Source organism: Drosophila eugracilis, unplaced genomic scaffold (genome assembly GCF_018153835.1).
Source record: "Drosophila eugracilis isolate 14026-0451.02 unplaced genomic scaffold, ASM1815383v1 contig_2167, whole genome shotgun sequence".
Classification (NCBI taxonomy): domain Eukaryota; kingdom Metazoa; phylum Arthropoda; class Insecta; order Diptera; family Drosophilidae; genus Drosophila; species Drosophila eugracilis.
The window spans coordinates 3,340,458-3,361,947 of NW_024573052.1; the positions used below are offsets into that span (position 1 = coordinate 3,340,458).

The 21,490-nt window shown below is 45.3% G+C and overlaps 6 protein-coding genes across 9 annotated transcripts; 3 read left to right on the plus strand and 3 right to left on the minus strand.

Moving 5' to 3' along the window:
* Positions 1–731: 731 nt before the first annotated feature.
* On the minus strand, positions 732–3,016 carry LOC108105493 (cytochrome P450 4g1). The gene has a single exon (XM_017212111.1). It carries the CDS (start codon positions 2,908–2,910, stop codon positions 1,246–1,248), a length of 1,665 nt encoding a protein of 554 aa, XP_017067600.1. The 5' UTR covers positions 2,911–3,016; the 3' UTR covers positions 732–1,245.
* Positions 3,017–4,816: 1,800 nt separating this feature from the next.
* On the minus strand, positions 4,817–10,764 carry LOC108105514 (exportin-6). Of its 2 annotated transcripts, XM_017212139.2 has the most exons (11): positions 10,586–10,764; positions 9,962–10,485; positions 8,958–9,113; positions 8,497–8,879; positions 8,132–8,328; positions 7,194–7,630; positions 6,587–7,136; positions 6,350–6,519; positions 6,061–6,270; positions 5,563–5,998; positions 4,817–5,493 (listed from the first exon to the last, which is right to left on the minus strand). In XM_017212139.2, exons 1-11 carry the CDS (start codon positions 10,586–10,588, stop codon positions 5,416–5,418), a joined length of 3,144 nt encoding a protein of 1,047 aa, XP_017067628.1. In that variant the 5' UTR covers positions 10,589–10,764; the 3' UTR covers positions 4,817–5,415. The 2 variants fall into 2 exon arrangements, with proteins under 2 accessions (XP_017067628.1, XP_017067627.1); XM_017212138.2 differs by having other exon boundaries at positions 4,817–5,998.
* A 347-nt stretch (positions 10,765–11,111) lies between these two features.
* Positions 11,112–12,087, plus strand: LOC108105499 (28 kDa heat- and acid-stable phosphoprotein-like). 2 transcript variants are annotated; one of them, XM_017212119.1, is made up of 2 exons: positions 11,112–11,182; positions 11,257–12,087. In XM_017212119.1, exon 2 carries the CDS (start codon positions 11,306–11,308, stop codon positions 11,885–11,887), a length of 582 nt encoding a protein of 193 aa, XP_017067608.1. In that variant the 5' UTR covers positions 11,112–11,182; positions 11,257–11,305; the 3' UTR covers positions 11,888–12,087. The 2 variants fall into 2 exon arrangements, with proteins under 2 accessions (XP_017067608.1, XP_017067607.1); XM_017212118.1 differs by having other exon boundaries at positions 11,127–11,182; positions 11,239–12,087.
* A 131-nt stretch (positions 12,088–12,218) lies between these two features.
* On the plus strand, positions 12,219–13,822 carry LOC108105500 (apoptosis regulatory protein Siva-like). Of its 2 annotated transcripts, none has more exons than XM_017212120.1 (3): positions 12,219–12,485; positions 13,180–13,498; positions 13,565–13,822. In XM_017212120.1, exons 1-3 carry the CDS (start codon positions 12,338–12,340, stop codon positions 13,626–13,628), a joined length of 531 nt encoding a protein of 176 aa, XP_017067609.1. In that variant the 5' UTR covers positions 12,219–12,337; the 3' UTR covers positions 13,629–13,822. The 2 variants fall into 2 exon arrangements, with proteins under 2 accessions (XP_017067609.1, XP_017067610.1); XM_017212121.1 differs by lacking the exon at positions 12,219–12,485 and adding an exon at positions 12,888–13,097.
* A 25-nt stretch (positions 13,823–13,847) lies between these two features.
* Positions 13,848–18,472, minus strand: LOC108105498. Its single transcript, XM_017212116.2, has 6 exons — positions 18,387–18,472; positions 15,953–18,322; positions 15,238–15,896; positions 14,822–15,184; positions 14,206–14,766; positions 13,848–14,009 (listed from the first exon to the last, which is right to left on the minus strand). Exons 1-6 carry the CDS (start codon positions 18,400–18,402, stop codon positions 13,848–13,850), a joined length of 4,131 nt encoding a protein of 1,376 aa, XP_017067605.1. The 5' UTR covers positions 18,403–18,472.
* A 318-nt stretch (positions 18,473–18,790) lies between these two features.
* Positions 18,791–21,419, plus strand: LOC108105489 (ATP-binding cassette sub-family B member 10, mitochondrial). The gene is made up of 6 exons (XM_017212108.2): positions 18,791–19,249; positions 19,307–19,513; positions 19,565–19,767; positions 19,833–20,114; positions 20,170–20,913; positions 20,979–21,419. Exons 1-6 carry the CDS (start codon positions 18,895–18,897, stop codon positions 21,246–21,248), a joined length of 2,061 nt encoding a protein of 686 aa, XP_017067597.1. The 5' UTR covers positions 18,791–18,894; the 3' UTR covers positions 21,249–21,419.
* Positions 21,420–21,490: the final 71 nt, after the last annotated feature.

Here is a 21,490-nt window from a genome sequence, read left to right on the forward strand (position 1 = left end):
TCTTTGCCAATTTTTATGGGATTTTGATGTGGAATATCTTAAAAAGTTTGTTTTTTATTTATCTTAATAGTTGTGTTCAAAAGTAAATTTTGAAATTTTTGTCGATTTTTGATATTTTTTATGAGGTTACCCCTTTCAGAGTTCCCGGAAGAGGGGCTGTCAAAAAAGGACCCCAAACTCAAACTTCTCACTTCACAACTTTACTAATTTTCATCGGATATTTTGATGGGATACCTCAAAATGTTTCTTTTTAATCAATCTAAAAATCTGCATTCAAATCTGGATTTTGATTTTTTTTGCAAATTTATGACATTTTCTATGATGTACCCCCTTTCGAAATTTCCGAAAAAGAGAAGTATCAAAAAGGAACCCTAAACTCGACCTTCTCGCTTACATCTTTGCCTATTTTCATCGGATTTTTAAGTGGAATGTCTCAAAAAGTTTGTTTTTTAATGATCTTCAAAGTTGTGTTCAAAAGTAAGTTTTGAAATTTTTATCGATTTTTTAGATTTTTATGTCACCCCTTTAAAAATTTCCGAAAAAGAGAGGTATGAAAACCGTATCAGATTTTATAATGGAATGCCTCTAAAAGTTTCTAATTTAACATTCTGAAAAGCTACATTAAATCCTAAAACTTGATGCCTCTTCAAAAGGTTCGCTTTAAATCGCTTATAAGAAAATCCCAACGAATTAGTTTCCCTTCCTCGACCAAAAGCACCAAAACAAGTGGATTTACATTTTTTTTGCAGCTCCATTGGCTACTTGCCTGACGTACATGTATTTTTCATAACTTTTTGGGTTTCATACAAACCATTTGACTTAATAAATACTAGAATAGAATAGAATAGAATAGAATAGAAAAAAAATTACACTACATGGCTAGGAAAAAAAATAAAGATAGCGATAGAAGTTGAAAAAGTAGGGGAAAAAAAGTGAAGAGCACAAAGAGTTGCGTTGAAAAGTTGGTTAAAAGGATATGGTATATAGGTATACATAGGGGCACCACCCGCTAAAGACCAACAAACAAATAGGTATTATCCATTTAGATATAGAAACGAGAAAAAAACGAAAGAAAAATAGGTTGACTCTCTGGCTGGCTTGTGTGCTGGGTTCTTCTTCGGTTGTTCGGATATTCGGATATATATGGGTTCGTCGTCATCGTGGTTTTCGGTCGGGATAAGCAACGGGATTCATCGTCTATATACAGGGCTGGGTTCGGAGTTCTGGGTTCTGTCTGAAAGGTTCTTAGGCCACCGTGGCATACTGACGCTTCTCCAATGAGACATTGAATCCGTTCTCCAGCTTCAGGATGATGTCAGCCTGCAGCTTGAAGTCCGCCTCTGTGTCAGTGGAGTGGACAATGTAGTTCCTCACGATGGTGGACAGCAGTACCTTCAGCTTCAGCATGGCGTACTTGCGACCCACACAGCTCCTGGGACCAGCGCTGAAGGGAATGAAGGAGTAGTAATGCCTGTTGGCCATCCTCTCGGGCAGGAAGTTGTCCGGATCGAACTTGGTGGGGTTGGGGTAGATGTCGGGGCGTCGGTGCACGCAGTACTGCAGCACGATAACGGTGGTTCCCTTGGGCACCGTGTACGGACCACTGGCCAACTTGAGGTCGTAGTCCAGACGCCTGGCAATCAAAGGTACTGGAGGGTACAACCTAAGGGTCTCCAGGATCACGCGCTCCAGATATTTCATCTCCATGGTGTCGGCAAAGGTGCAATCCCTCAGCATATTATCTCCGAAGATGGCCTTCTGTTCTGCAAAGACCTTGGCCTGGATGTCCTTGTGGATGCCCATCATGCAGAGGGCAAAACTGGATCCGGCCGAAGTGGTATCGTGACCCTCGAACATAATGGTGTTCACCTCATCCATGATGTCCTTCTCGTTCCACTCAATGTCGGGGTTCTTGGCCATCTCCACCATGGCATCCAGAAGAGCCAAACGCCTCTTGGCACCCACATCGTTCTCATCGATATCATCCAGATCATCGCGCAGACCCTCCTTTTTGGAGGCGGGGCTGCTGGCAACTGGAGTTGCGATCTCCTCGACAATAGCCCTTGACTCCTCCAGGAAGTTCTCCTTGCGGTCCTTGACCACCTTGCTGGTCATGCCCAAGATGATGTTCATCATGCGATCTCCCTTCTCACGCAGCTTGGTAAACTTGTAGATGGAGTCAAGACGGTACAGCAACTTAACCTGCCTCTTGTGAATGATGTCGCACATGTCGACGACAGCCTGGGCATATTCGAAGCTCTTGTTGCCCTCCGGCAACTTCTTCACGCCCATGGCGGTGGACAGGAGGATGTCGACGGTGGTCTGGGACATATAGTCATGTACATCGAAAGACTTGCCGGCCTCCAATCCCATCCTGGCTACCACCGACTTGGAGTGGTCAACGAAAGTTGGCACAAAGCTCTTCAGGATGCTCTGGTGGAAAGTGGGGGCAATCATCTTGCGATGGTGACGCCAGTGGTGTCCATTGCTGATCAGCAGACCATCACCGAACCAGGGTTTGAAGTAGCGATATTCCTCGGCCTTTGTCAAGTGCTGGTGACCACTCAGGATAAGCTCGATATCACTGGGATTAGTGAGGAACACCAGGAGAACATTGCCCAGCCAGGCCTTCATCGTTTCACCGTACTTGTTGAGATAGCCCAAGCCAACGGCGAGGATCTCGGCATTGCTCAAACCGGCGGCCACATGAGCTTGTCCCAAAATGGGCAACTCCGGCGGCGATGGGATGTTGGCCACCATGCGGTATTCCCGGCTATTCCTGCGCCAGTACTCATACAGGGCCATGGCCACCAGGGTGCCCACCAAGGTGGTCAACATGGGACTGAATCCCAACACCGACGACGAACTGGCCGCCTGTTGCAGCGTCTCCTGCACCGTTTCCACTGCCATGGTTGCTCCTTGCTCTTGATTCCTGATCCCTGATCCTCTGATGCAACTCCCTTTTGTCTTCTCAAGATGGCACTGTTGCTATTTCAGCCGCCAGCACTCAACTGTGGATAGCCGTCGTCCAAGTCCAACGCTTTATACGGTTCCAAGGGCCTGGAGGCCACTGGCTGAAGTCAAGCGTATTCTATTCCGATTCCCATTCTCAGTTCCACAAATTAGCAAACCAAATCCAAGTCACGTACTCGCTTGGAGGCGATGGAACCTTTGGAACTAACCCGTTGCTGCACTGCGTCATTGCGGTCTTGTCTTGGTGGATCCGTTCAGTCGGTCATTAGTGCAGATATGTCACAGTCCGCGGATTAAGGTAGTTTGATATTACATTAACCGAAATGTTTCCATTAACCTTTATTTTCGAGTGCTTTTCCTTCACTTTTTTTCCCTTTCCGACAAAACTTTTATTCTCACACAACTATTTAAATTTTCCACCTTTAACTCAGAACTATTCCTCCTACCTATCCTATCTTCTTCAAAATAAGCTTGTATCACGAAAATTCAGGAAGTACCTTTCATAATAATGAAGATAGTACGAATTTCCAACATTAAGTTAGTTGAATTTCGAATCACTTAAGGGAATATTTCTTAATACTTATAGTAGAAATCAGATTATATATCCTTACAGAAAAAGTGAATTTGAATAGTGCCTCCACTGGCCCTTCAACCCACCCGCATCCTGCGGAAGTGCTCAGGATGCCCGGAGCCAGGATCGGGAATATGCAAAGAAGCCAGTGGAAGTTCGACTACCTGCTAGCACTTACCTGCTGCCAAACGGAAGTGGGTGAACCTCGCCTCTCTTCCTCTTGCTCTTCCTCATCATTTTTCTCTGTTTTGCTTTCGCTTTCGCTTTTCATTAAATTCAATTTCGGCGCTTTTGTCCTCGACACCTGAGCATAGGTATGCAAAAAGGGAAAGGCGAGTAAAATATGTGAGCCACAGACAATGGAAAGGAAGCTGTCGTTTTTATGATCCTCGTCCACCCGCTCATTCATCGCCATCCTGGTCGATTGTTGTTTCGAGTGATCCTCATTTCTATTTATTTTTATTTGCAATTGGATTATTTGTGCGCGTGTTCAAAGCGTGGTAACTTACCTTCCTTTTTATTTACATACATCCACACATACATATGTATGCCCGTAAGCCTATCCATTCACATGCACGTGTATAGTCTCCCTGCAAAAAAATCACATTTTTAGGTTACGGCAGCCCTCAGTTTGTAAAATCAACTTTACAACACCAGCGCCGCTATCTGCACTCAAATAAAGCCTCCGCGCACTTAGGCACACAAACACTCTCACTCTTTACAGTTACCCACAAGATCACAGTTTGCAAAATCAAAAACAACCACTCCGAATTTAAGCGCCACGATGCGCGCGAACTGACCCCATCAAACGCCAAATTCTAATGAGCGATGCGTCAGGTTGGGAGAGTTAAAACTGCAAGTTCCAAAAAAAAAGTCTCCAAAATTCCAAGTGGGCAGCCTCTAAACCCACCAAAAACTATGGCTTTTAGGAGAGGGAGGGGAAATTGAGAGAAACTTAGAATAAGAGAGAGCACAATTGCAAAGGCAGAGAACTGCTTCAAGTACAGTTATTAAATACCAATGGGAATGCCTTAACATAGAATTGAAAAAACTTAATTTAATAATTATTACTTATAGAAATGCATTCAATGCACCGCCAATATCCAAAGATCCATCTATTAAAATGGTAAAAATAGTTTTTATTGAATTTTTGATTGAAGGGACTTAGGCAATTAAAATTCAAATCATTACAACGACTTGGATTTGAGTGTGTGTGTGTGTTGGTGTTGGTGTTTTTTTTTTTTCGCAGAATAAATTACATGAAATTGTGTCTGGGCTTTCGTCTCCTTCCCGGTTTTACTTGATACTCTTTACTTGCTTATGACGTAACTGATTTACATATTGATATATGCTAATTAATGTATGTATATTTATGTATTAATGCTACTAAGATATAGGTATGACTTTTATCGATTTGCGGTGACAGCACAGAAAGCAGAGTAATCGTATGTATGTATGTATGTATGTTAAGTGGTAAAGATAAAATTAAACATAATAATTTTCTGTTCTCAATTAACAATTAATGTCTTTTATCAATCGGCATGAATGCTGTTCGATTTACATAATCAGAAACACAACCTCGCACAAAAGAAAGATCCAAACGCAATCTGGTGGGGATTAGGTTACAATACAGATGGAGGGACGTGGGACACAGGATAACGGTTCTGAGCAAAATGACACAAGAGTCACGGAAAAAAATATGGCATTTAAGAAGCGACAGCAAAGTACATATAAAAGTTACAAAACATAAAACAATTAGGTATCTTATTTACATGCAAGCACTCTAAAGGACGCGATCTTTAAAAAAAATGGGCGAGGATGGGGGCAGTGGATTTCCCGGGGTTCAGGGTAGCAGGAAAACGGGATAGGGCTTACGCCGTCTCATTGAGATGCACGCAGTGGGCGTCCTGCATGAGCTGCGTGAGTTTCTGCGTAAACGTTGGAATGTCCTGGTCAGAGAAAAGAGAATGTGGCATTGCAAGTGGTTTTGATCTCTTAATATTCAGTATTTTACTCACACTTGTCTGGCAGATCTCCTCCAGCGCCGTCTGCGACACCGGTAAAGAGGCGTGGGCAAAGCTCTCGAGCAACTGGCGTCGGTCCACCTGACCCATCGCGTACAAGGCCTGGGCAATCATGTCGAAGTGCAGGGAGCCCTCCCCGCTTAGCAGCAGGTTGAGCAAAGCCCGCTGAAAGGAGGCCAGCAGCTGGTCCTTGAATAGGGCACGTTGATACAGCCGGCTCCGCTCGTTCACATTCTGCATGGAGAAGAGAACGCTGCGCACATTGCTGGGATCCGTGCCGCTGACCAACATCTGGCCATATGCATTTAGGATGGACATGAAGTGAGCCGGATGTAGGTTGTCGCTGCAGTTGAAGTTGCCGGAGCCACCGCCACTGTGACCATTGGTGATCTGATTTTTGTAGAAGAACTGCCACTTGCAGGTGAGCACACTGAAGAGGAATCCATCGTTATATTAGATTATTTGCCTAGACGAAATAAGTAATCTCCTCACCTGTCGAACAAAGCGTAGAGCAGGCTGGTGATCTCGCTATTGTCAGTGGCTGCATTTTGCTGCTGCAGCAATGGCAGAATCTGTTGGGTGCTAAAGTCCAGAATGGAGGGCAGCAAGCCCAAGGAAGCGCTGCCCGGCTGCTCCACAATCAGCTTGAACATCTGCAGTATCTTTTCCATCACGGCCAGTCGGCTCAGAGTCAGTTGCTCCCTGGGAAACAGAAAGAGACAGAGATATTAGTTGACTATCACACATGGACACACGACAAAAAAAGAGACAGATGACCTACCTGCTGCTGACACTGATAAACAAAGTGACCATCTCCTTGATGAAGTGTGCCCCCAGATGGGTGGGCAATGTGCGGAGCATGCTCAAACTAAACTCGGCCACGGTGATTGCCATGGCAATGCTGCTCAGGCCGAAGCTGTTGAAGATCATGAGGGCCTTGGTCAAAATGGGCTGCAAGGCAAAATGTCCAAAGTGTTAAGTTCCGATATTCATGTTTATCAAAAATAAAATTAGGCACCTTAAAAGTCATCGCCAGCATATCCTTGGCATTGCCTCCAGTAGCCTTAAAATACTCGATGAGAGCCGTAAAAGTGCCCAGGAGACTGAGCGTGGTGGCTGCTACTTTTGTCTCGTTGGCCTGGCCCAAATCCAGATCCAGGAAATTCTGCGCCAGCCCCTGAACATATTCGCGCAACATCCATAGGCGGCGTTGATAGTCCTGCTGCTGCTCCGGGACACACTTCCACGGCAGCACCATGTAGCTAACGAGGCTAATGTGCACATTGATGCACACCTGGCGTGGCAGTTGGGCGCCGAGGCGAGAACCCGCCTGCAGCAAACTCTGTATTTGTGGTATATCCAGCAGGCACTTGGGCCGTATCACAGTCGAGATGAAGAGCAGCAGCTCACTGGCCGCCTGTTGCACTATGGGCGAGGCAGCCGACAGGGATCCGTTGCAGGCAAAGATGCTGCCCAAGATGGCAAACAGGCGGTGCAACAGCTCCTCGCCGCTCATGGCTTTTGTTAACGGAAATATACTCCTAATGGCCAGCAGAACTTGAGCGTATCTGGAAGATGGGGCATATAAATACAACATATACAAAGAAACAGTCATCTCTACTCACAGGTTATCCAAATCAGTCTGGAACGTGGCCTTGTCCATTTCGCTACCGCCGCTTGCCAGGCGATTGCTCGCGAGCAGCTGCAGAGTCTGCAACAAACTGTCAGAAAGCATCTGCAGCTGACACTCCATCTCATCCGCCACACCGGGCGCCGCCGATGAGGTGTCCATCAACGGGGCCAGACGAACCACAGCCTGGCAGACTGTGGCAAAGTCACGCAGTATCTCACCCACATTGGCGCCCTTGAGTTTACGTGCCGCCTCATAGCTGCGCGCACTTCCATGATCCAGGGCGTGCTCCAGCGAAAGCAAATACATCTGCGGCCTTGACCAGTGGTTATAGACTTGTGCGAAGACGATGTGGGCACCTCGGGTGTTGGCCAGAAGGGCCAGGGACTCAAAGCATTGGTCCAGGAACTGCTGCCACTCTGTGGCGGAGGTCTGAAATATGTAACAATTGAGTTTATTTAAATTTCCACAATTATCTTTGCCTTTCTAGTTAGAATAGATAAATGTTATATAGCAATTGGACATATTTACATTCTGATAGGACTAATTTTCTAATTGGATACTACTTCTATCAGTTCGAACAGTTAAAACTAACTGGAAAACCATTTTTTGTAACTGATCTTTGGTTGTTTCAAGGTATGTAAGCTTCCCATACCACAATCTGACTTCATTATAGGATTACATAAATAATATAGGATGTGTATAGACTAGATCCCTGGTTCCCAAACGATGATTTAGCCTAGTTAGTGAAAATGCATAACCTTTAAATCTAAGTATGTAGCAAACAGTGTAGGAAGTTTACAAACAGAACCTCTAGTGGTCACCTATCCAAATGGAAACTGTACACCATCTTTGGCATACAACTTTCTCTAATTCAACACACAAAGACCTCGAAGCGATCCAAACAAGGCCTAAAAACTCGAAACCACTCACATCGTCCTCCATAAGCTCGTTGTCCAGCACCTCCAGTTCGGGTTTATTGGCCTCGAATTGAGTGCGCCGCATGATCTCATCCACCAGCTGGGTGAGCACGTTGTTGAAGCGCGTAATTTTGGCGGGCTGTTGGGCGATGCCCTTGATAATTGGTGTCCAGATCTCCAGCTTTTCGGTGAAGTCCAAGGCGCCATGTACTAGATACAACATAAAATTAATAAATAGGCTTAAGTTCTTTCGAATTCTTGTGTCACAGAAATCTCTGAAGGTTGACCTCAGAAGAGGTTTGGGAAAAGCACAAATCTCAGTTATTTCTCTGACGAGCCACTTGAAAGGACAAGCAACACTTTTACCATGCGACTCACATTCTGTGGTGCAGCCGTATAGCAGATTGAGGAAGGTTTCTAGCAGCTCCGGCTCCTGCATCAGCTTGCCGGCATACTTGGTTGTGTAGAGACGCAGCAGCTCCCGGAACTTGTCGCTGTACATTTCGCTCTGCCGCCGATTGTTATTGTGCTGCTCCAGGAGACTGCTAACGCCGCCCATCAATGTGCCCGCAAAAGGTAATGGCTTCTGCAGGTAGAGGAGCTCATTTAGCACGGATAGAGCTGCCAGTGAGATGAGTTCGTGGGTGGGTCGCCACTGGGAGAGGTCGAGTATGCTCATGAGGAAGTACTCCGAGATCAGTTCAGTGCGTATCCAGGAGACCAAATGCTGCACACAGCCGAGCAGCTCCAAAATTGAGGAACTGTATGCAAGAAAACATTAATTACTGAAGGGAACTCTAAAAGGATATAATGGTACTTCAAAATTGATGATGACCCACCTTAATTGATTGTCATTTGGCAGCGCTGAGGTTAGACTAAAGTCCAAGAGGGTGTTTGGTATGGTCGTTTGGATGTCTTTGCCATTGATGTGGCACACAGCGATTAGTAGATACTTGGTGACCAGGTCCAGGACATCGGGTATACACATGGAGATGCTACAGAAACACACGGCACACGGGAACATAAAGCGGGAAAGGATTAGGAACAGTGCTGTGACAAAACCTCCACTATTTAGTCCGAGCTCATTCAATTTCCATTTCAAATGATGAACAAAAACACAGAATTTTAATATATTTGCAAAAGTAAAAAGTGAAAACCTTAGTAAGCTATGATTTTGAAACCATTTTTCTATCACAAAAGTTTGTCAAGAGTTTCTTCATTAAAAAATAATTCGTAATCCAAGTGATTGTGTGATTTTGTTAATTGCTTGTGCTGAATTTTAGGTAAGCATCTAACTTAATTTATAAATAACAATAGCTACACTAACACTAAATATAAATATCGCAGCGAAAACAAAAAGCACTAACAAAACTACTGATTACAAAATGATAAGAAAGCCAAAAATAAGAAGGGAAAGTATACGAAAAAAGAATTGCTTTTATTGATTAAGGAAAGGGTTAAGCCAAGGGTAAAACAAAACCAATATTTCGAATTTCAGATAAGAAATCCATAAGAATGCTGATTTACATAGAGGGTTAAGTGAGGGTACCATGTTTGGGTTCCCGCCAGGAAAGAACGTGGATGATAGCGAAAGAACATGCATAACGTCTGATAAGGTCAGGGGTTTTGTTTAAATAAGATATGGACAATATGTGGGTCTAAAAATATATATATAATAATATATATTAGATAGGACTAGTGTACGTCTTTCAGAAAAACGTTTAAAACTGGTTCAGAACAGAAAGGAAAAGTTAATTCCAAATGCAGATTTCTGATAAGAAAAGCATATATATATAGACCGCATGCAAAACACAGCTATGGCATTCTGGTTTTGTTTACTCACCAGGAGTAGAAGTACTGCTTCCATTCGGTGGTCAGATCGCCGCGGTTGCTTACCACCTCCTCAGAGGTAATCCTAAGCAGGTTGATGCCCAGCTGAAACCGGGTTTTCGTCAGTTCCATGCAGTGCTGCATATAGTTTGGGTCCTGTTCGGGGAACTCCCTCTTCCCGAGCAGCGCTATCAATTGCGCCAATGTGTCCCTGTGTCGTTTGGCTGCATTTGGAGTGCTTCCCAGTTGGGCATAAGAGTTCCAAAGCGCTTCCCGTAGCAAAGTCTTGTCCGTGGTCGTCAACTGCGTCCATCTCCGCGTGATTGTGTGCTCCAAGGTTGAGGTGCTGAAGAACCACAAGAACTGATTCTCGGTGATATCGGACGCAGTGGCCACACGGAGACAAAGTTGCCATGCCTCAGGCTGAGACTTGAAAGCCAGAAGATTTGTTTCGATCTCTCGTTTCCGGGCATTGGAAGTACTGGGCTGATAAAACTCCTGCAGCAGGCCCTCCACCGTCGTCATGGATGCGGCGTGCTGCGGGGAAAGTGCAGGGTAAAAAACGAAATTCCCGGTTAGGTGGAATCATTCTGAATCACACAACGAAAAGTGGGTTTGGCCAGGAGCCACCGCTCACCATTTTCCCTGTCCTGTGCGATCCTCCTGGGTTCTTCTGATCTGGATGTGGGGGTCACTATGTGCTCCGCTTGCCCGCGGTTCTGATTTCGATCGCATCAGCACTCGGCGTCCAGTAATTTCATGGTTTTCTTTGTGTGCGAAACTATAGTTTATTGTACTATAGTTATATATATATGTATATAAATCGATATAGATTCACTATCGGTTATCGGTATACCGAACACTGACAAGTATTTTTAAAATGCGGTAGTACTATATATTATTTACATCTAGGCATGGCCACACTTTCCCTAAGCTTTTAAAAAACAATTTAAATATTTAATCAAAATACACCGCGTAATTCAAAACAATTCAGTAAATGTTTCTATTGAATTGACTTGCACATAAAATGAAATTAATTTATATAGAAATACTTATAGCTAAAAAGAATCATGTCGTTTGAAAAGTTAAATCGTTGAAAACTTAGTAGGCACATTATTTTCTACCTAAGCCAAAACTAAATAGTTATTCTGTACCTAACAAGCCACACATTAGGGAACACGGAAAATATTTCTCTATTTTTCTATTCATTTTTTTCACGGATTTTATATTTGAGGTGAGACTTTTTAGTAGTTTTTCTGCTTGGTATCAAAACCCTTAATGCTTTTCCAGCTGCACTTTCTTCCTTAGGAAACACGCACAAGATAAGAATCTGAGGAATACTAGGATAGCCTGAATCATGCCACGTGGAAAGTACGTTAATCATAAGGGGCGCACTCGTCAGTTCACTCCGGCAGAGATATTGCAGATGGAGCCGGAACGTCTGCGCCAAGACGAGGATAAGAAGATCCCGGTACGGAGCCACCCAAAGACGGATTCCGACGATAAGTTCTTTCGCAACCGTGGTGTCCATAGCCTGATCGAGATATCCAATCCGAATCGCATGCCGCGGGAGAAACATAAGAGCCTTTTGATAACCATGGCGGGGCAGGAGCAACTTTCCCCGGACGATGATGAAGGCGAGATGAAGAGGCGAAACGAAAGGAAGAGGGAGAGGATGCAATACGAGAATATGCAGAAGAGCAAGGAGACGGTGGCTGACTTGGCCAGGTTGGCGATAATTCGTCAGGAAAGGGAAGCGGCTGCCCAGCGCCGTTTGGCTGCTAAGAAAGCAGCCGCCGAGTCCGCCTCCTCTAGTTCGACTTCATCTCTCAAGAAGATCATTCCGAAGTCCGGCGAACAGATGGAGGACTCCCAATCGGAAGACCTGGTTCGCTCCTCACGGCTTCAAAGGAAGCCCCGATCTTCACGCAAGAAGTAGAGATTAGAGTAACTGCTACTATTTGGAAATTGGAACAAAACCTCCGAAATAATTTATAAATTAAGGCCAAGAAGCAAAATCAAGCTGGCGAAAAAAATTCGAAAATTTGAATCTCAACTGGGTTAAGCATGCGATGGTTGAATGTCATTCTATTTCGTTGTAGGTTTTGTCCACTTCCACAAATAAAGAACAAAAACTAAGCCCTTGTTTCCAAATTTGTTGGTATCGCAGCTTTTTAAAGTTTCCGCCAAATTGATTTAGTTCGATAATCGATAGATGTATCGGCCATATATCGGTAACGGATATCTGTAATATGGTAGCACTCTTGTTTTAGGGTATTTTCGGAAGAACGGGACAAAAAGTTGCATTAGTTTTAAACTAAAAGCTAAGAAAATTGGAAAAGCAGATCCGCTTCAGCATCATTCGATCCGTCCATCCCAGTGCGAAACTATGGAAACCAGTGTTCAGAAAACGGCGACAAAGAGATCGCGATCCGCGGATGACGACGATGCCAACAACAATCCCACCCAGCGGAAAGTTTATTTGAACCAAAAAATGAGTGACTCTCGTGATCCGCAGAAAATGAAGGAAATCCACGGTGAGTACAGAATCCTATGTTTTTTCATTATTATCCCCCATATGAAATAACGACTTCCAGCGCCCATGGGCGCCAATAATGGGTTTACGATCATGGTCTTGCCATACCGCTTAGTGTTAACCGCACAAAAAAGGCGGTCTTTTAGCTTAGCGATTTGTTTTGGCTGTCCTATTGCCAGTTATTGAAATATCAATTATTTTATTTTTTAATTTCCATTTGCAAAATTTCCAAAAATATATTTTAAGAAAATCCAAGATGGATTTGGTCGATCTTAATTTTTGCCAAAACAATGTGAAATGCATTTCTAAACAATGTGAATTATATAGAATTTAATTAGTAAGATATGGGATATTTAGGATATATAATATACTAACGCAAAACCGATATCGAAAAAAGGGCTCTAAGGGAAATAGGGGAACTAAATCAGGCGATACTTTAAGGGGCTGCCTTACTTTCCTTTTCCGTTTTACAATTTCCTGCAAGCTTAGTGGCGTGCGATTATTTTCCCAACAATCGTAGTAGGCTTAAACAGCAAACCCAAAATTGTTTTCAGTTTCCACAAAATTGTAGGTCGACTAAACTCAATTCTTATTTTCAACTTTAGCAAAAAAGGTAAAAAGTAGTCCCTTAACCGCTGCAACTAACATAGGATACCCACGTGCACTTAAATCAAGACCTATAACCATTTCCCCAGACAAAACAACCAAAATGCTTTTCGACGGTGCAGCCAGCAGTGGACAAGGTCAGAACTCCTCGAACGAACTTGGTCAAGGACAGGAGCAGCCCGCCCTATGTGACCAGTACATGCTGTTCGGAGATGGAACTATCATAGTGCGCAACCTTCAAGCCGACGCGTCCAATCCGCGCCTGGAGCGCCGGAAGTCCCGATGTTGCCAGCGCCAAAGCCTCATACACGACGTCTGCTCGAACTGCACCATGGATCTCTGTGAGGAGTGTGGATATTCCTGTGGGGAATGCTCGAAATTCATATGCCGAAGCTGTGTGACCTTATTGTGAGTTTTAGCTTAAAACTTGGAACAATTCTTTGCGGTCATTAATCGCATCCCTTTCACTTTCAGTGGCAATCGTCCCCATGAAGCCGAAGATCCGTTATGCGACCGATGTCAGATGTTTTTCTCCTAGCAAAATCAACAGTCTCGGAAGCACCTTATACCATCTTCAAGCCATTTTCACACACAATCAAACACACAAGTTTTAAGTTCTGAATCAGTACAAATTTGGCAAATGTCTAAGTACATAGGACAGTTTTTTTTATATATGTTATATATATTTTGAAGAGATGGGAATTAACAGAAATACAGAAAAGTAAAAAAAGGCGAGGTGTGTTCCGCTTTCCATTCTCTACACCTTGCCCCTGAATTTGTGGTACTTTTCGTGCTCCTTTACTAATCCCTCGTACATCCTAGCGCCCGCCTCGCTGCTTGAGCGCAGGATAAAGTGTCCGGCTCGGTGATCGCAAATTCCGATTAGCTCGTGGCATACGCGTACGATATGGACCTTAACCTGGATAGAAAAAACATAGTGTTAGTCACGATAAGTCTGAAAACATGTGTTCATCAAAATGCCAAATGTATTCCTCATTAAAATAAAGTTAAAAGTACTTTTAGTATAATACGAAAGTTAGTTTAACTAATTGTTAAAAACTTAATAAATATTCTTGCCCATAAAATGTTAATTATAATATCATCTTGATACGCACCTTTTCGAACAGCGTGGTGGGCCTTTCGGTAGCCACCATCTGGCGGATGGTGAAGATAAGCAGGAACGGCGCCACTCGTTTCACGGCCAAAGCCTGAGTCGTGGCCACGGTGGCCATTACAGTGGCCAACTTAAGACCCAAATCAGCCAAACCATCAAGCTCCGATTCGTTTATATCCTGCGTCTGTTTTCGCTCCGCCCGATAACCAATGACGGCCTGGACGAGATCCTGGCACAGAGCACTCATCTGGGCAGCCCGGTCGGACATCAGATTGCTATGCTGTTTCAGCAGCACCACCAAGTTTTCCGTTATTGCTCCGTACAGATCGACGAAGTCCTGCCAACTGCCACCATGCCTGATCAAGTGCTTGATGTCCACATCCAACATGCTGCCTAACAGGCAATCCAAAGTCTCTCCTGTAAGAGGAACTGTGCGATTTCCGGCAAGATTGCGCTGGGCCTCCAGCAGTCGCAGGGCGTGGCCACGATATGCTGGATCCTTGGGTTCCGGAAGACGCAGAGCCACACTCACGCTGATCATCTCAAAGTGCTCGTTGAGCATCTAAGAAAAAAATTATTAACTAAGGAATACGTTTCCGCCACCGATGAACACTTACCGCTCCTTTCACGTTGCTCAGCGAGCATTTGGAAAAGAGGGCCAACAAGGTGAGCACATTCTGGAGTGCTATGTGCTGGGCGGGTGACTCGGGACGTGGCATCTGCTCCACTTGGGAAGACAAGCTACGCAGGAGTAGCAGAAAATCCTCGTTGGTCCTGTAGCCAATGATCAGCTTGATGGCGGGCTCCACACAATCCAACACCGAACTGGAGGAGATGTCTCCCGCCTCAATATCCGTATTCAGTTGCCGCCAATAGCTGCTCAATACGAACTCGATCTCAACTGGTTCCAAATGTAATCTCTCACGATGGGTAAGGGCCACATTCAGCAGGCGAATAGCATGGGAATTGCGATAGTTAAGCTGGTGAAGATTGGCGTATTAGATTTTATTTTTTATTAGGAAAATAAACTCACCGAGTTACCGATGAAAATCTTGCAAATGCGTCGGAAGTTCTCATCTATTAGTTCCGGCTCCTCCTCCTTCTTGTTATCCTCCTCCTCTTCATCATTTTCCTTCTTATTCTTTTTCTTTTTCTTCTTTTTTTCCAGTTCCTGCTCCCCCTGTGGTTCCTCTGCTTCCGTTTGCTCCTTTTTCTTATCAGCCTGCTCCTTTTCCCTCTCCTGCCTGGCCACGCGATTGATGCAGCTGCTGACATAGATTGCAAATCCGGCTAGAGTGGTATCCACGAACTCCTTGTATGCCGATGGATCCTTTTTGGAGCGAAATTTGTGGGCTACCATTTGGCCATAGATCTCGAGAAGTGGCTGCAGTTGGCGCTGCAGCCGTCTGCCCTGAACGCCAGTCACACTGGAAAGAGTTTCGATGGCCAGCAACAAGAAGCGACACTGCTCCGTTTTCAACTTTTTGGTGGCAACCAGTTGATCCTTAAGGTACTCAGTGCAGCTTGTAAGGAATGCCTCACTGCCGGCACTCTGACGACGAATGCAGCGGCCAAAGAGTGCTTCGTAGAACCTCCATCCGGTCGTCGTGCTGGTGGGGATTAGGTTTAGTAGTTCGCTCAGCTGGGGAAAGTAAGTGCATACGGGCAGCGGATGACCGAAGTGCATAAGATCTGCAACGCAAAATGATTATTTAATACGTTTTAGGGATTCATTACTAGACCCTTACCTATCAGTAGTTCCAGTACTTGATTGGCCTCCTCCTTCTGCTGGCTATGACTGAGGTCTCTGTACAAAACACAGATCACCAACCAAAGCCGAGAGCGAATGTTACTGGCTAACTGAGCCAGTGGTAAGCGATGCAGTGACTCCACCAGCTCCTGGGCCAAAGGCAAAGGCAGCTCCTTATCAGTCGAGGCATTCTCCCTTAGAAAACTTGCCAAGGAAGCCTCCTCCACCTGCTCCTCCAATTTCAGTTTTACCAATAGTGAGCCCTTGATCTTAGCCTCTTTTACAATTGCTATAAAATCCTTAAGCAGCTGGATGGTGACTAGTTCCACGAACTCCGAATCCTCCAGACACGAATCCTTGTCCGGATCGTGCGTCCTATGATGCAAACGAAGCTGCTTCTGTGGCCTTGTAAGCCGAAAGATTTGATGGGGTTCCACCAACTCTGCCAGTGCATCAGAGCAATTAGCTCTTCTTTGATCTTGGAGCAACCAACCACTCTCGGCCAACTGTACCTCCAAGCGCTGCAATCGGTGTCGGCAGGAGCTCTTGCCGAAATTGTGCACCCTCTGTTGGATCAGGGTCCACCCAGTGGTAGGCAGGAAGCCCCTCAGTTGCAATGGCCGTTCGCTGGCGGGGAAACCATCTGGCCAGTAGTGCTTAAGGAGCAGTTCGAAGCCACTGGCCTTCTCCGTGCACTCCAGAAAAGCATTCATAAGCCGACGATTGTGCTCCTGGCGGAGTAATAGCTGTCCAAACTGCTCCAGCACTTCTGAAGTCTGCTGCAGTTGCTGCTCCACTTGCACCTGATAAAGATGCACTTGCTCCGCTAGTCTTGTGCCGTTTAAATACTGACAGAGCAACGCAGCATGCAGTTCACGAGAAAAGTCCAGATTTTCGGCCCGCACTCCTTGCGGTTTATCCTCCTTTAGAAGTTCTACAAATGAATGCAACAGAGTCTTCCAAATTACCAGCGAGGGTTTGGTCATCAGGTTGCTTACTAGGCGACTGAAGGCCACACCTGCGGAGTGACTTGGCCAGGTTTGGGACAGCTGCTTAAAGGCATCATTTGCAGTGGCAGCTGTACTTATGGGATTTCTGGTAAAGATTATACTTAAAAAGCGCTCCTGCTCCTTCTCCTTCTCATCAGCAATCTCAACCTTCGAGTCCTGTAGTCGCCGCTTTTTGGCTTCGCTATGGAAATCATGCAGTAAGTACTTTCCCAGCCACTCCTTAAGAGCCTTCAACAAATCCATGATGAAGCGTTCTGCACGACTGAGGCGACGGAACATGTCTAGCAGGAGGATCAGATACTCCGAGTACAACTCCTCCTCTTCAGAACTTTGTTTGGGAGTCGTAAGCATCCAAACAGTGATTTGGTAGACACTCTGCTCCAACAGGAGAGGATTAAAGCGCAACGCCGAGCACAGTAGTATCAAAACCTCCTTTAGATGCGATTTCTTGTATTTGCCCACCAAAAGGACCAGCTGTTCGGCAACGAAGGTAAAGCCAGTAAAGGATGTCTTACCCATTTTAAACTGAAGGGATATATCGTACTTGCGCAGTGACATCAATAAGTAGGAGGCTAACGGAAACATTGACTCCAATTCGAAACAACACTTAAACGCCACTATCAAGATTTTTTTCAGTTTGCCAGAGTCATGGCGATGATTTAGAATGGAAGCCTCTAATAACAGCATGGACACATGAATCGGATGTTCCTTGAAACGTTCAGCGTGAGGTTTCGTCTTCAGTTGCTTTTCCAACTCGGCCAGTTCTTCCAAGTATGGAGATTTTAGGACGAGGAGCAGCTCCACTAGTGGATTGACTACTCTTAACTCGTACTCTTCTAGCAGCTTATCGGGGTTCTGATGGCGGCGAGCAGTCTCTGCCAGCTGCTTGAGAACAGGGACTATAAACTCAGCATCCCAGTGCTCTTGGTTTAGATCTCCATCCTTTCGGTGGTCTACACATCTTCGGTGGCATTCGAACAGGTTGCTATAGCATTCGGTAAGAAGTGCATTGCTTGACCTTAGGACATCCTGGAGCAGCTCCGAGTTGAGAACCAAGGGGTGAAGTTCCAGCACTGCCTCAGTTGCACTTATTTGCCGTGCGAAAATCAAAATCAGCGCGCGGACTAGCTGTTCTTTGACCTTTTGAGTGACCCAGCCGGGTTGCGCTTTCAGTTGCAGGAAATCCTTTAGCTGCTGAATGGGTGGCTCCTTGCATGTGGGCAAAGATTTTGACAGCCATTCGACAATGATCTCATATTTGTTGGGATAGGGAAACTCCACGGATTGCCAGACCTTCAGGGCGAAATCAACACGTGCATTATACGGTTTGCTCTGCTCCGTCAGCCAGGACATCAGCTCTAATAGATAACAAACAGGTTTTTATTGTTCTGGTCCTTTAAAAGATTATTCCACTGCACTTACCTTCGCCTGTGTCCATGTTCGCCTCGTCCAGGTGGAATCTAAATGCTAATACCAAAACCAAGTTCAAATTCACGTGTGCCGGACCAGTGTTGTGAACGCAGAGTGTAGCAGCTAGAGATTTCGGCTGTTTCTAGCCAAACCTGGCTAGTTGTAGCTGAGATGAGGGGCACCGTAACTTATAATAATAAATGATTAAAAAACATCAAATAAGATATGATTAATTACGAAATATTTTATTAAATTATATTTATCATATTGTGGCTCAATGCATTCGTTCATTATGTTTTAAATCTGAATTAAAAATATTCCTATAGCTTTTTAGCTATATTTCAATTGTTTAACTTTTTTCAAGCTATGTCGAAATCTCTGTCCGATCAGCTGATCGTGGTCCACCATAGAAGAAGAAGACACATACCGTTGGAAATTCGTTTTGTTATTTTTTCTAATTCGAATTTATTTAAAAATCTCCTGGTTTTTTGTTAGTTTTCTGAATGAGACAGGAATCACAATGCTGTTGAATTGCGCAAGGTTGACACACGGCTGCGCGACTCTCCGGGTTTCGCAAATAAGTCAAATCCGGTCGTCCACATCATATAACCACTATTTGGGCAGGTGCCTTCATCGACGCACACCTAGGACACATCTGGACCTCCACCAGAACCGCCCGCTCCAATCGCTCCGCATGCCGTGGTGGTGCATGCGTCGCGATTTCGCTCAGAGCAGCAAGTGGTTGGCCAGGAATGCCAAGACAGGCGCTCCACCTCCAGTTGGAGCCAAAATCGTGTCCACACCGGTGAAAATGGGCAGAAGCCAGTATGGCCGCCTAATCAGCTTAACCAAATCGGAGAAATGGGTGCTGACAGGTTACTATTCCTATACCTTTAGAGCGTCGTGCGAGTCCTAACTTACTTCTTCCCCAGCGGGCATTGGTTGTTTGGTGGTTTCGTCGGCCATCACCATGTCGGTTCCTCTGTTTATCGGCAAAGTTATAGATGTGGTCTTTAATAAATCCGGCCTCGATAGTGCCGCTATAAGCAAGCTTGGCGAGTACTCTGCGCTGCTTTTCGGGATCTTTGTGCTGGGTGGTTTCGCCAACTTTGCCCGAGTCCATCTGTTTGGAAATGCCGGTAAGTAATGCTGGCATATTCTCGATATTGATCTAATCCTGGTCCTTTCAGCTCTCCGCATAGTGCGCAACCTAAGATCCCGAATTTATCGTTCCATGCTGATGCAGGAAGTGGGCTGGTTTGATACTAAGGGCTCCGGCGAACTGATCAACCGACTGAGCAACGATACATACATGATGGGCATCTCACTAAGCCAAAACGTCTCCGATGGCCTGCGATCTGTGGCCATGATTGGCGTCGGCACGGGAATGATGGTATGATCATCAATATAATAATTTATAATATGACTCATATATCGAACTGTTGTGAATTATCCTAGATATACACCTCACCTCAATTGGCGGCAATGAGCGCCTTGGTGGTGCCTGCGATGGCGGGCATGGCCATTGTCTACGGTCGGTATGTTAGGCGTATCACGAGAACGGAACTGGACAAGTACGCTGAGATAATGAAGTATGCGGAGGAGCGATTTGGCAATGTCAAGACAGTGAAGACCTTCTGCCGGGAACAGCAAGAAGGGACCGCCTTCGATGGCAAATTGAACGAGGCTCTGCAGATTGGCTACAAAGAGACCCGTGCCAGAGCCATTTTCTTTGGATTGGTGAGGCATTCAAATTACGTAAATTTAACTTGAAATCTTAAAATCTTTTTGCCAGACTGGCTTCTGCGGTAATTTTATCATTATATCAGTGCTATATTACGGAGGCACCTTAGTTTTGCAAGACTCGCTAACCATTGGAGCTCTGACTGCCTTCATGCTGTACGCCGGCTATGTGGCTATATCGATGAATGGGTTGTCCAACTTCTATAGCCAGCTAAATAAGGGCATCGGTGCTTCAGAACGAATTTGGGAGATCCTAGACCGGGAGTGTACGATTCCCATTGACAAGGGTATTGTGCCGGTGGATAAACCGATAGGCGAAGTGGGATTTCAGAACGTCTACTTTACATTCCCCGGACGTCCAGAATCCACTGTGCTCTCCGACTTCTCATTAAATCTGATGCCGGGAAAAACAACGGCAGTGGTGGGGCGTTCAGGATCAGGAAAGACAACGATAGCTCTGCTTATGCTTCGGCTATATGATCCGCAAGCGGGCACTGTCCAGCTGGACGGCATCGATCTGCGAACGGTGAATCCACAGTGGCTGCGAAACAATATTGGTGCTGTCAGTCAAGAGCCGGTGCTCTTTTCATGCTCGATCCGAGAGAACATCCTTTACGGCGCTAATCCCGACGAAACCCCAAGCGAGGAGCAACTGCAGCGGGTTGTTCAAGAGGCGAATGTCAGCCAGTTCACAGATCAACTGCCAGATGGCCTCGATACGCTCGTCGGCCAGCGAGGAATGATGCTAAGTGGCGGGCAGAAGCAACGAGTGGCCATTGCCAGGGCGCTAATTAAGGTGAGGCCAATATGGATTTTCCTTTCCGAACTCTCCTTCACTTAACTAAATTGTAACCCTTCCAGAACCCCGCCATCCTGATCCTAGATGAGGCCACCAGTGCGCTGGACGCAGTTTCGGAGAACCTAGTACAAAATGCTTTGGATAATCTTGTCCAGGGACGCACTGTGCTGACTATTGCCCACCGACTTAGTACAATCCGGAATGCGGATCAAATCGCCGTCTTGAACGAGGGAAAGATAGTGGAGCAGGGCACCTTCAATGAGCTAATGGGCATCAACAAGGGTGTCTTTCGAGAACTGGTGGCCAGCCAGGCGTTCGGCGGCCAAAACTGAACAGACTTAAAGTGGGGGATGCGGTATTTTAGATTAGATGGACTTAAGATTAGATGTGGACCCATCGCTAGTTGGTGGTGGCTTTGCTGGAACGACAATTACCGGGCTATGTGTTCATTGTTCAAATGTTTTTATTTCCTTGTAAAATAGACTCCATTGACCATTGTTAAAGATCAAGAATGTCTTTTCTTCGGGACTCAGGATAAATCTATGGCTGACCAGGTGAATATTTACAATATTTA

Coding starts and splice junctions, on each gene's coding strand:
- LOC108105499 (XM_017212119.1), top strand. CDS start 11,306: ATGCCACGTGGAAAGTACGTTAATCATAAGGGGCGCACTCGTCAGTTC.
- LOC108105498 (XM_017212116.2), bottom strand. Junction 15,897..15,952: donor AGTACTGGAACTACTGATAG/GTAAGGGTCTAG, acceptor TTTGCGTTGCAG/ATCTTATGCACTTCGGTCAT. Junction 14,010..14,205: donor CCACCACGCTGTTCGAAAAG/GTGCGTATCAAG, acceptor TTTTCTATCCAG/GTTAAGGTCCATATCGTACG.
- LOC108105489 (XM_017212108.2), top strand. CDS start 18,895: ATGCTGTTGAATTGCGCAAGGTTGACACACGGCTGCGCGACTCTCCGG. Junction 19,768..19,832: donor GCGTCGGCACGGGAATGATG/GTATGATCATCA, acceptor GAATTATCCTAG/ATATACACCTCACCTCAATT. Junction 20,914..20,978: donor TTGCCAGGGCGCTAATTAAG/GTGAGGCCAATA, acceptor TAACCCTTCCAG/AACCCCGCCATCCTGATCCT.
- LOC108105493 (XM_017212111.1), bottom strand. CDS start 2,910: ATGGCAGTGGAAACGGTGCAGGAGACGCTGCAACAGGCGGCCAGTTCG.
- LOC108105514 (XM_017212138.2), bottom strand. Junction 9,114..9,961: donor AAGCAGTACTTCTACTCCTG/GTGAGTAAACAA, acceptor GTGTTTCTGTAG/CATCTCCATGTGTATACCCG. Junction 6,271..6,349: donor TTTATCAGTGTCAGCAGCAG/GTAGGTCATCTG, acceptor TCTGTTTCCCAG/GGAGCAACTGACTCTGAGCC.
- LOC108105500 (XM_017212120.1), top strand. CDS start 12,338: ATGGAAACCAGTGTTCAGAAAACGGCGACAAAGAGATCGCGATCCGCG. Junction 12,486..13,179: donor GAAAATGAAGGAAATCCACG/GTGAGTACAGAA, acceptor CCATTTCCCCAG/ACAAAACAACCAAAATGCTT. Junction 13,499..13,564: donor CGAAGCTGTGTGACCTTATT/GTGAGTTTTAGC, acceptor TTTCACTTTCAG/TGGCAATCGTCCCCATGAAG.